At 38.7% G+C, this 12,407-nt stretch overlaps 1 protein-coding gene across 2 annotated transcripts in view; it reads right to left on the minus strand.

Moving 5' to 3' along the window:
- Nucleotides 1–12,407, minus strand: part of itga1 (integrin, alpha 1) — a 78,159-nt gene that overhangs the window by 27,464 nt on the left and 38,288 nt on the right. For both annotated transcript variants that reach the window (XM_047372959.1, XM_047372960.1), the window contains 2 exons: nt 5,977–6,065; nt 2,960–3,074 (listed from right to left, as the gene is read on the minus strand). In XM_047372959.1, the coding sequence (XP_047228915.1) occupies nt 2,960–3,074; nt 5,977–6,065 (204 nt within the window). The remainder of the gene's footprint in view (nt 1–2,959; nt 3,075–5,976; nt 6,066–12,407) is intronic.

The raw sequence follows: 12,407 nt of genomic DNA on the forward strand, positions 1-12,407 counted from the left end.
TGAGAAATGACAATTTATATTAATTAATAATCAATGTCAGATCTCAGGTGAAATATACTGACAAGTTTGCTTGTTGGAAAATGTTTATTTTACTGGTTTCTATTTGTGTTTAAGTTAATTTAATTTATTTGGAACTGGAAATTTAATTTAATTTAATGTTTACCAAACACTTCTTTGTATGGTATTTGGATATTTGTTTGTTTGTTATAAGCATTTCTGAAATTGATTTATTTATTTACTGTTGTTTGTCATTGTCTGAAATCATTGTCTGAAATAAATAAATAAATAAAAAAATTTGATTTATATCAATCATTTCTCCCCTGCATTTTATTTCGTGTTTATATCATTGGAAAGTCTGATTAGTCACCTTTATAATGAGGTGCAACTTGACAGATTGTTTACTTATAGGGCGTTCAGGGAGCCTGCAATGACTGCCCTGTACCATCAGATCCATTTGCACTGGTGTCATAGTTATTAATGAAGCTGGATGGCAGAATTAAAGAATGGAGATGGTTTGGAGAACACTTTGCTGATTGCTGCACAAATTGCTCAATACCAATAAGCTGAGGCAGTGTACTGGTGTGGGGCAGTAGCTCTCTCACAAGCAAAACCTATCATTGACAGTAACCTCAATACAGCAATGCAATGAGAAATGGAATTCTGGAACCAGTGGTGATCCATTATCTCCAGAATCAGTGCCCGAATTCCATCCTCCAGGAAGACAATAAAGCACCAGGATTATTCTACAAAGCCAGGACCATCGCACTGTACCTCTAGAATGTGGGAGTTGAAAGGATAAAATGGTCTATCATGAGTACAAATTTGAGCCCAGCTGAACAGTGTTTGGATCAGCCTGGGTGTGTTGTACATGCTAGCCACTGGTTGAGCTCCTGTGTGGATGCCGTTCCACAGAAAAATGTGACCCAGTTTGTGATCACCATGAGGTAGTGGTGTCAAGCTGTGTATGGCTTGTCCACATGTTACTGAGGTCCTTGACAGCATAATAAATACAGGGTAAAAACCTATTTTTACCTACTACTGTGGGAGACTATAATCATGAATATCCACCAAACACCTCAAAATAAATACCAACAGGTGGAGAGAGGACTATAAAACACATTTTGCTGTGTTGCTGATTCCAGAGATGGACAATCACTGTAATCAATTGGTGGAAGTTATACCTTCTAGCCAATGTGACTAAAGCTTTTCAACAATATGAAATACAACCCCAATTGGTATACCTAAAGAAGAGGAATGATTGCCTAAAATCACATTTTGTTAGGAGGAGTTTAACGAGGCATGTTTATTTTTCTCTATACTGAATAACAGTGTATCTGAAAAAGTATATTCCTTGTTCCATGCCCTTTTATACAGGTCTGAATAGACACTTTGGACTACTAACTACTATCTTTCCATATACACTCACAGCCACTTTATGAAGTACATCTGTTCAATTGGATGTTAACACAAATAGTCAACACATTTCATCACCTTACATAAGATAAATGATTAAAGTGACTTTGAACCTAGTATGATTGTTGGTCCCTGACAAAGTCTGAATGGCTCAGAAATTAGGGATTTTTCAGAATAACCATCTCTGAGATTTACTGAGACTGGTCTAAAAAAGGGAAAATATCCCAGAGAATGTGCAGCCTGGGTCAAGATGATAGAAAGACAACTGTAGCTAAAATACCTTGTGACAGCCTTGAAGCAAATGGGCAACAACAGGAGACCACACACAGCCTCAACAAAGTTGGACAATAACAGATTAGAAAAATAGGCTCTAAAGGTCATAATTTCAGCTGTGGCATTTAGTTTTAGGGTTGGAATTTAGCATAAATGGCATGAAAAAACATTATTTAAATGTTTACATGTGAAACGTGCCTTGTACGGTTTATGCTGGTGGTGATATTATGGTTTGAGAAATACATTAGTGGCATACTTTGGGCTCCTTAATACCAAGCGAGCCAGCTTGAGAATTATTGGTGATCATGCCCATCACGTTATGGTCGCTGTTTACTAGTCTTTTAGTGGCTACTTCCAGCAGAATAATGCATTGTGTTACAAAGCTCAAATTGCCTGAAACAGTATTCCTGAACAAACACGGCACTCCAATGGCCTCCACAGTCATTCTCTGAGAAATCTCTAAGGAATGTTTATGAAATCCTGGTAAATCTTAGACATCTAAGAATTAAGGAAGCTCTGACAGCAATAGGGAGTCCAATTGGTACCAGCAAGGTGTACAAAATAAAGCTGTCAATGAGTGTACATTCTGTGTCACATCCAGCTCTCATCTGTAAGCTGTTGTATCACAAACATTTAAGGCTAGAGACACACAGAAAAAATTGTTTTTCTTTTCTCTAAAGAATTTGTGATAAAATATACTGAAATCACAAATATAAAGAATGATAATGTGGGGAAATAATAAAAAAACTGAGTAAAGGTAATGAAAGGAACTCTTCCTATGTTAAGTATTACAACAAACTGTATCTAAAGATGTAATCTGTCGATTAGTGAGCTAAATCTACTCTTAAGCACAACATGATCCATCTGTATATTTGTTTCTGGTAAATTCATTTAAAATAAAGGGATCCTGACATAATAAGAGAAACAGAAAGAGACTATGACTGGAGTCTGTTTACGCTCCACTTTTTTTTCCTTGTCTCTTTCCAGGGAAATATGGTGCTGTCACAGTAAACTGTCTCCTAACTTGGGCATACAATGCAGCAGACGTGTTGGGTTGGGCCAAGCCAGAGAGGAATTGGGGGTAGCAGACAAGTTTACATTAAGAAGAATGCTCTAATCTTCCTCTCCTTTAAGGGAGGGGGAGTTTGAAGTTGTGGTCTTGGGTGGTACGGCGATGATTGGTAGATACTTCTTATATCTTGCTCAGATAGTTTGTACAAATGCATCATGTCCTGTGCCGAGTGGCTGCGTATTACTGAGGCGGGCTGCGTACTTTGCACTCCAGGAGCTATGGAGCTTAAGATCTGGAATGATGAGCTGACGTTCGCACAAACTCCTGAGATGTACTGCTGCTGGCCACACATGTAGCCATACTGAGGCCCACACGCCTGTGGAGAAAAGAGACACAAACTTACTAATAAATTCAGACACTGAGAAAGAGGATCCCACAGGACTGTGACTGGTTAGCTTTCCACCAGTAGGAGGTCATGGGTGAAAGGAGGTTCAGAGCTACTGGAAAGCAAAACTAAATATCCCAACAGAAAAGAACTACTCAAATGGAGGACAACACAGATGCAGTTTTAAAGTGCCAGAGAATTCTCAATGGAGATAAAGGAGCAGAAAGAGGCCCTGTGAAAATGCAGGATTTTAAAAGTACAAATCACTATTCAAAAGACAATTAATATTCTCAATTAAGTTCTGACAAATATTCCAAGATGTTCTTAATCCTTGAGGCATATACAAAAGATGAGTCGTCCACAACCCTTTCACTGTCCTGTGAAGCTTTGAAGTTTGACTAACTGAATGCTAAAGGCCTGTATATACAAACAAAAACAAAAAAAATCTTTCTGGCCAGGACATTTCATATTTTACAAGAACCCAAGTGCAGAACTACTGGGAGGTCGTCATAGTTCCCCTTCCACTGCAGCATTTGTCATTGTAATAAACACACCCACATTCAAGTTTATGACCAATTACACAATATTTACCAGAAACTGCAGAAAAAAAGTGCTGCCCTTAATATCTACCAAGAACAAGCAGTAAGAACTCCCAAATTAGGGCTACAAGAACAAAATGATGTAGCGCTGGGAGAGAGATCAGATTTATTTGTTCTGTATGTATTAGGGGTGTAATGGTACATATGATTTTCGTTCGGTCAGCAGTAAACAAAGAATACATTTACATTCCTGAAATCTATTATGCCCTAAAACAGAAACAAAGTGGTAAATTTAGAATTGAGTGAAGATTTTGTTAAGATATTTTTTCAATGAATAAATGAGCATAAGTGGGCATAACCAGTGCCTGGTAAGTCATTTTTATTTATATAGCACCATTCACAGATAAAAATCACAATTGTACAACAATATAACCACTTGAAACTGTCAATGATGTTTTGAAGTTTTTGAATATAACCGTGCAGATATTTGAAATAAACAAAAAAAAAAAATAAAACATGTTTAAAACACTTTGCAGTTGTTTTGATATTATGACAACCTAGTGTCCTAGCTGTACCTGAATGCAGCATATTGAGCTGTTGGGAAAATCCCCTCTTATTAACAGGATTCCTCTGACTTGCATCACATACCATGTACAAAGTTTGGGCTGATTAGATGCTACAAGTAGCTGGACATGGATATATCTTTGATGTTTACATTTGGTTCAAAGTTGTTTCAAATTAGTAACCAAGTTCCTTGTAGAGCTACTGTATATACCTCTTTGATGTTGATAAATGCCATCAGCAAGCTTGGGTTTGGCCCACCTTTTTTTCTCCATCATCATTATAGCTGAGTAAGAACCCTTAGCGTTCCCAAATAGCAGAGTTTATTGATGGCTGTGAGTCCTCTGTTTTGTTTTGGTGTCACATTTAAAGTCGCGCTACCGAACGTTGCATTGAACACTTAGTTCGGCACATAAACATTCTGAATATGTTCAGTTATAAAACATGCATTGGTTATTGTATTTTCAGTACAAATATGCCTGAGTGCTACTCTGGTTACTCGTTAAAAAAAAAATAATAATAACAATAAAAATAAATTAAAAAATCAGGTTGGATGGATTTTTTCCAGCTTGACCGAAACGTTTCTCTCATTATTCATGCAAACACTGAGAATTTCTTCTGTTAGTGCAGTTGAAAAAAAATACAAGGAACGAATTAATGAAAAATGTGTACATTTTAAAATGCTTATCCCCTTCTAAGGAGTCAGAGATACAATCTTTTAAACTGAAGGTCTTAAAATAAAGTTTTTGTTTTGATCCAACAATAACTTGAAAGGGGACCTGAGAAGCATTTGTCATCGACTAGTTATTTTTCTATCTATTTATTTATGCAATTTGTGGCACTGAATAATTTATAGGTCAGTTAGATAACTGAACAAGCCAAAAAAGAGCAAAGGAGTAAGAACAAAACTAGTGAGATTTACATTTTATATACATTTTATTTTTAAAGAATCTTAGAATCAGAAAGAGACAATAACAGTAGATATTTTATGACTTTATTTTTTTTCCTGTTATTTCTTGTTTGCATTCTTTCTGTTTTATGTTTTAACAAGTATAGGGTAAACATGGTTTAAGGTCACCATGTTGGTAAATTTGATTTTTCAAAGGGATCTCAATAGCCCATACTTCATATAAACAATGAGTAAAAAAAAAAAATCAACTATTCAAATAATTTATCTTTAAAGTGAATGGAAATATGTGCCTATGTTCATATGTGTGATCTTATTAATCTAGACTAATGCCTAAATATAACAATTGCACTGAACCTACAAACACCCATACCAGTCAGATAAAAGTATTTTTATGGTGACAGCTACATTATTCATTCAGAGGCCTCACATATAGTGGCTTATCGTTTAACGACTATGGCTGTTGGATTCAAAAATAAAAACACAGTGACTTGAAATGTTACGCCAACACGTTATAATCAGTTTCATGGTTTTAGTTATGCAACTTTAAATGATCTGCTAACATCATCTTCCTTTCTCTAAATTTCTTGGAGCAAATATATAATGTATGCAAGCTAAACATACTCATCTTTAAGCCTGTTATTTTCAATCCTTGTCATTCTCATCATCAGGTTTGAATAAAGTGTTTTCCACTTTTACACGTTCTAACTTTTCTTCATCTGTACAGTTGGTTTACAGTGTCACATTACATTCCCAGGACAGCAATGTCTCGATGAGAAACATGGAGTAAACTGTGCCGTTCAGAGGTCTGGTAAACTTATGCACCGTTTTTAGCAGGGAAGAAAATCATTGTCTATGGTGTGGAATATATACACTCCTCGCTTACCAGAAACCCCCCAGTGGGATTGGTCACCAGAGTGGTTCCCATGGTCATGTTTTCCTTCACTTCATGCACGTTGGGAACAGTTGTGTTTTCTAAAAAAGAGCAAAAAATAAAGTGAATAAACACAACGAGACAAACAGAACTCAGCACAGAAGACGAACAGCTGAACAAATTCTTGTCCTGGATTTTCCCAGGACAAGGAGACAGCAGCTTCCCATTTTTTCCTTACTTCTGTCGGTCTAGAAGACATAATAATCCCCAACATAAATGCTTAACACTGATTATGTTAGCTTTTACCATGATGTTCCTCTATATGTAGCTTATTGCTGTTAAAACAGATGGGGTGGGGGATGAAGCAGGGATTGAGTCATTAAGCAATCACAACATGTGGCTAAAATTAGCTACTAATTCCTTGACTTGGGAATGATCTGGATCTGGTTTGGTTTTTTTCTTCAGAGGGATTCACATATTCTCACAAACACATTTACATGCTATTTAAACTCTGAATGATGCTCCCCAGGAGGGCATTTTCATGAGAAGAAATGTGCCTCCCGCCATTATTCAACATCCTTAAATTTTATTTAAATGTGCCAAAGAAATCCCATGGAGAATACTTTGGATTTGACAATATAATAAACAGAATAAAATTTTGTTTATCAGTCATCCATTTCTAAACAAAGGAGGAATGCAACAAATGCACATCCAGTGGCTCATCATATGTTAGCATGCAACAGGAAGCAAAGCAGAGGAAGATAGATGCTTTACCATCAGTGATGCCTGATAAAAAACCCAGAAAAACACAAATAAATCTGTCTTGAGCAAGCTTTCTGAAATATTCTCTCCAATGTAAAATATACAGAGATTATGCTTTTAGAAATAGTACTAAATTAGGATATTCAATTGAACTAAATGCACAACAGAAATTTCCTTTCAAAATATCCAACCTCTTAAGATGTTGCAGTACATTTCCTTTACATGAACGACTACTTCCTTGGAAGCAGGTGGCCCCCAAAGCAACAGAGGTCCGAGACTGGTACAGAGGGAATTAGATCCCAAAACAAGCAAGACACTTGCCTATCAAGTCAATCAGAACCAAGCCCAAATCCTCCTCTTCAGATTCAGTTGTGATAATTACCTTTCTTTCAAAAATACACTTTTTTCCTTGTGTCTCATGTTTGCGTAAAGTTGCTGCAAACTTTTATTTAGTTTTTTTCTCCACACCTCAGTTATACCCAGTGACACTCAGTGACCCTCTCCAAACAGGTCTTTTTTCTTCGTCTCCAATACGGTTACAGAGTAAACCAAAGAAGGAAACCATCAAACATCCAAAAACCTTAAATGGACAAACCAACTAACATTTCAATCCTGTAGAGACTCACAATAAGAAACACAAAATGCGATTAGAGAAGTTACATGATGGATGTTTATTTGTTTGGCGCTCAGACCCCAGAGAAAGACATTAATGCTGATAATGCATGAACTTGATGAACGTCTTAGAATTAGAATTGTCTTCCCCCAAAAGGCCGAGGCCAAACCGAGGCTGAAATGTGATAGAATGGTTAAAAGATGACAGCAGGAGAGGAAGAGTAAAATGCCAGAAATACCGGGCTATGAAGTAGATATAGAATGATGAGCGAGAGAAACAAGTTAGATAAAGTAAGAATGGAAAATGAGCCACGTAGGCATGAACGTAAAGAGCCACGAAGGCATGGAAATGATGAATGGATGCACGTGAGTGAGCCTGCGTAGGCATAAGAATGGAACATGACCCTGTAGGTGATTATGAGAGTGCCCCAAAAATAAATAAAAGAAACATGAAAATGATGAATGAATGCTGGAGAGTGCACCTTCGTAGGCTCTCTCTTGCGTAGGCTTGCGAGTGGTGTGAGCTTTCGAAAGCTTGCAGTGGTGCGTGAGTGTTTGACAAACATGCGAATGATGCGCGAGCTGCATGAAGTCGAATATAACCATTCCATGGAGGTTGTACCTGCTTGGGAGGAGAATGAAGAGATGACGAGGAGGTAAGAGAATGAATGAAAGGGATTGAAGATGCTAACAAAAACCTTGGGAAACAGATAATGAATGAGATGAATCATGCCTGAGATGATAAAAACGATTTAATAGGCCATCCATCACCAGTTATTGCATGAAATCCTACTTAGGCACTGAGAGACTGTTGAGCTGAAAATGAAAAGGAAGTCTGAACCTATGATGCATATGATGAAGAAGATCAGAGGCCAGGTGTTAAAAGGAATCTGTAGAGATTCCTTGGGTAGATGCAGTAATTGCAGCCCCAATTTTAAGTGAATGGCTAGAACATTGATTGGGGCAGGTTGGAATTAGAGTCTGTCTAAAATGTGAGAAAACAGGAGGCAGACGTAGGGCTCCTCAGAGTGTGAAAGATAATTACGATGGGAAATGTTTGAGTGCGAATTTGGTCATGGCTTGAAATTAGCTGAATGGGTCATCGAAGCAAAAGCTAAAGATGAAACGTGGACTTGCGTTGGCATATAGAGATGAGGTTTGAAATAGAACTAAAGTCTGAAAAGACTAAATATTTAGATGGAATGAAAGTTAAGGAAGTAAAAACACTTAACCTGAAACCCGTAGGGGGCTTGAACGTCCTGGAGATAGGATTAGATATTTCACCCCCCAAAACCGAGGCCAAGACTGAGCAAAAGTGATATGGATGGAGGACGAGGGTGTGGAGGAAATGATAAGAGCCTAGCAGGTGTAGAAGGGGAAGGACATGAATCTGGCCAAAGTCAAGGGAAAGGAAACATAACAAATTATTGAGTAAGAGCTAAGCTGAGCCTAACAAGTGAAGGAGAAAGATGAAGCAGACTGGCTGGAGAGGGAATGAAATAAATTGGTAAGGCTGGAACGCGCCAGATGAGGCGTGGATGGGACATGATAAACCTGACTAAGCCTGGCAGATGCGAATGTGGGTGAGCCCAACAGGTGAAGGGAGAAAATAAGTGATAGCTGACGAGCAGAAGGATGGAAACTTGGTAAACCAAACTATGCAGGCAGAGAGAAGGACTTGGTCGTGCCTGACGAACAAGTAGAGTAAGCAAGGATAAGTTAAAACTAAAAAGGCCAACCGTCACTTGTTAATGCAAAAGCTCTACTAAGAGCTGATAGATCGTCGAGCAGAGCACAAAATGGAAGTTTAGGCGGACATATGCAAAAAATGCTGAAGTCGACCATGAATTAGAAGGAGTTGTAAATTACTTAGTCGAAGTAAGCCATAAAGGCAAGGAGGAAGGCGCTGGAGAGAAGAGATTCAGAATAAGTTAAAAAAACGATCAGAGCGAAGGATCGTAAGGAGACTCCCACAGCCTGGAGTCAGGCTGTGAAATGCAATGATTTGAAATGTCTTGAGAAGAAGTTAAATAGTGTGAAGAGAGAAAAGCTCGGTGTAGGCTCAGAAAGATGATCTTTGATAAAATTGATGCCTGTTAATAGGTATGTAGGGTAGCTTGAAACAATGTCAAAACACTGAGACAATAAAAGCTAGAACTGACTAAATGAGAAGCGGGTACGACGGTGAGTAAAGGGTGGACAAAATTTACAAAAGTTTGCCGGGCGAAGAAATGGGTTTTGAAGTGGGAGGAGCTGGACCTGAGATACAACGATGTGAAACTGACGGCTGAGATGGCAAAATACCTGGAAATTTGAACAAGACAAGCATCAGTGGCTGAATTGAATAACCTGGAACATGACAGGCCTGCCTGGATACAATGGAGGAAAGAGCTACGTCCGTGATATTGACTGACATGAAATGTTCATAAGTTGATATTCTGCTGCGGCAATAATGCAGTTAATGCTTATATGTGAAAACACTAGTTCAGGAAGGTGCTGAAAATCGATTGACGCAGCTGAACAGCAGCGCCGACCTCATCTGCCGAGAGAAAGTGTGCACCACAATAAAAACGGGAAAGGATCATTATGAAGTATTGAAACAGTAAATGACCCTTAGTGCCTGGATGATAAGGGAACGAGGTTGGTAGAAATTTTCGAATATGTAAATGAATAATAGATATTCTACGGAGCAAAAGTTGCTGTTATATTATAACTAGTTTGAATTTTTTAAAAGCTAAGTAAAGTCGCAGACAATAGAAATATTATATATAGCATTGACTTAATGCTACAGAGAAAATAAAGAAGGCAGAATTTACAAGTTTAATATGCGTGGTAAATAGGGTAAAAGTACTCAAAGGAAAAAGGCAAAACGTTAAAGCAGCATATTGTTAGAAATACGAAGGTAATAGGTTCTGTATATTCTTAGCTATAATGATGAGTTCACGTGCACGTTTTGACAAAAAAGGATTGTGAATCATCCGTTCGAGAGGCTGGTTATTGGACCAGGACTAGAGACCGAAAACTGGAGCGAGTCAGCCGGGAGAATGACATCGCCGTAAAAGAAAGAAATACCATCCAGATCGAGAGGAAGCTTGGGCGGGAAGCCAGCAGCTTGAGTTGCTGGGCAGGAGTGCTGCAAGAAAGGAAGACGAGAACAAAGAACGCTCTAATGGCTAACGAGCCGCTGGAATCAGAGGTGGTTTGCGTCATGATATAACTTTCATTGACGAGAATGAACAGTTTAGCAGACTCCTGATTGCGTGAAAGAGGATGCCGTTTGACAGAGAAGGAATGTGATATAATAGAAAAATGGGGAAGCCATGTTTGAAATGAATGTCGATGACGAGTGACTGATGAGATTGAGCTTATTTAGGGTTAAGAGTAGAGGACGTCTGAAATGCTTGAAGGCAGCATGAGCTCGCCGAAAGGGAGATTGTTAGAAGCGGAGATGAGATGATCCAAACTTAGCAGTACAGCAATCAGGGGAAGTGACACAGTGGTCAACCTCAGGGGATGGTAACAATGAGAGAAACCAGATTAATGAGCTGCTCTTGAAAAATTTGGAGCAGAGCCTGAGTGAGATGATAGAATGCGTGGCAGTATATGATCTACCTGAATGTGAACGAGGAGTGGAAACGCAGCGACCCGAATTGCATATGAATGAGGAGTAGTTGAGAAAATAGAATGGAGTGATAAATCTCACCTTTAGAGACAAGCTAGGATGAGCGTTGTGATGGTAATGACAGTGGGAGGAGCCAAGGAACGGGTTGAGCGTTGGCAGAGCGGAGACAAGGAAGTGCTGACGTGGCAGAGATGGAAGCGAACTTCTGAAGAAGCTGAGTAATGGATGACAGTTTGAGCGCTGGAGAGAGTCCATGAACGGAATGAGTAAAGCAGGGAGGATTGAGGGAGAACCGGAGTAGAAGAAGACGAGGAAGCCTGGGGTGCCGGATGATCGCTCGAAAGAGAAGCTGCTGCCGGGGACGACCGGGTGAAGTGGTAGCAGGAGCTGGGTTACATGCAGGAGTATCTCGTTGATGCATAGAAGGAGAATTGAAGCTCGGCTGACAGCTGGGAGATCCATGAATGGAGAACTTTAAATGCAGAGCCTTGAAGGATCATTGGCTGAGGATCACTGCAGACTTGATGCTGATTGGTTGGCGCGAAGACGCACGGAGAAGCCATTGGATGAAGCTGGAGGAGTGGGTGAGTCTCCCATATTGAATTTTCATCATTATTCCATTTCCTTCTACAATACCTTCAGGCGAGGACAACAGTTACTGAGATTTTTCCTATCAACCTAACTGAGAGATTGGTGAGGGAACTGTGGTCCCAGAGAGCTTTTTTAGGATGTGTAACCATAAGCCCTGGACCACATGTAAGGCCTTTTTAGTGTTCTGCTAAACTGATTTTCTGGTACTGGTAAAACCAACGTGTCAAAGTGGTTTGGACAATTTGAATTTCTGCATTTTGTTTCCTCTCCCAAACGCCTCTTTCAAATTAAGGTTAGATATTAGAACTCATAAATCCAAAAGATGAAGCCCTTTTATCAAACTCTAAAGACAGCAGAAAACCTTTGGTTAAACCTTCAATCAGCTTAGATAACAATCTGAATGCTCAGTTTTCTTTTCAGAAAACATTGCCCTTTTAAGCCCCTGAAGCAGTAGAGTGGAATAAGTAATATATTTGCTTTTGCATTTGTTTCTGTTTCTCTATTTCTAAATTAAATAACAACAAAAAAGACCTTAGTAGAATTAATAATACATATAATCCTTGATAATATGTAATCCTCCGTCAGACAGAATTCATGATGAGTATTGGACTGATTACTCAGTTGTGTATTTTGTAGTGCATTCATGCATAAATACACTACAAAAATGTAATTAACCATAATACAACACTGTCAAGCAGCCAGACAAAAAAAAAACATGGGTGTTGGATGACTTTTTGCCAGTACTTCATCATGCATAATGATTGTGGCATAACCACTGATCAATTTGACTGTTTGGAAGGGAGGATCAGGATTACAACACACCAACCGCACAGTTTAACTTTGCTCAATATAGTTT

The sequence above is a fragment of the Girardinichthys multiradiatus genome, chromosome 8, assembly GCF_021462225.1.
Source record: "Girardinichthys multiradiatus isolate DD_20200921_A chromosome 8, DD_fGirMul_XY1, whole genome shotgun sequence".
NCBI classification, from domain to species: domain Eukaryota; kingdom Metazoa; phylum Chordata; class Actinopteri; order Cyprinodontiformes; family Goodeidae; genus Girardinichthys; species Girardinichthys multiradiatus.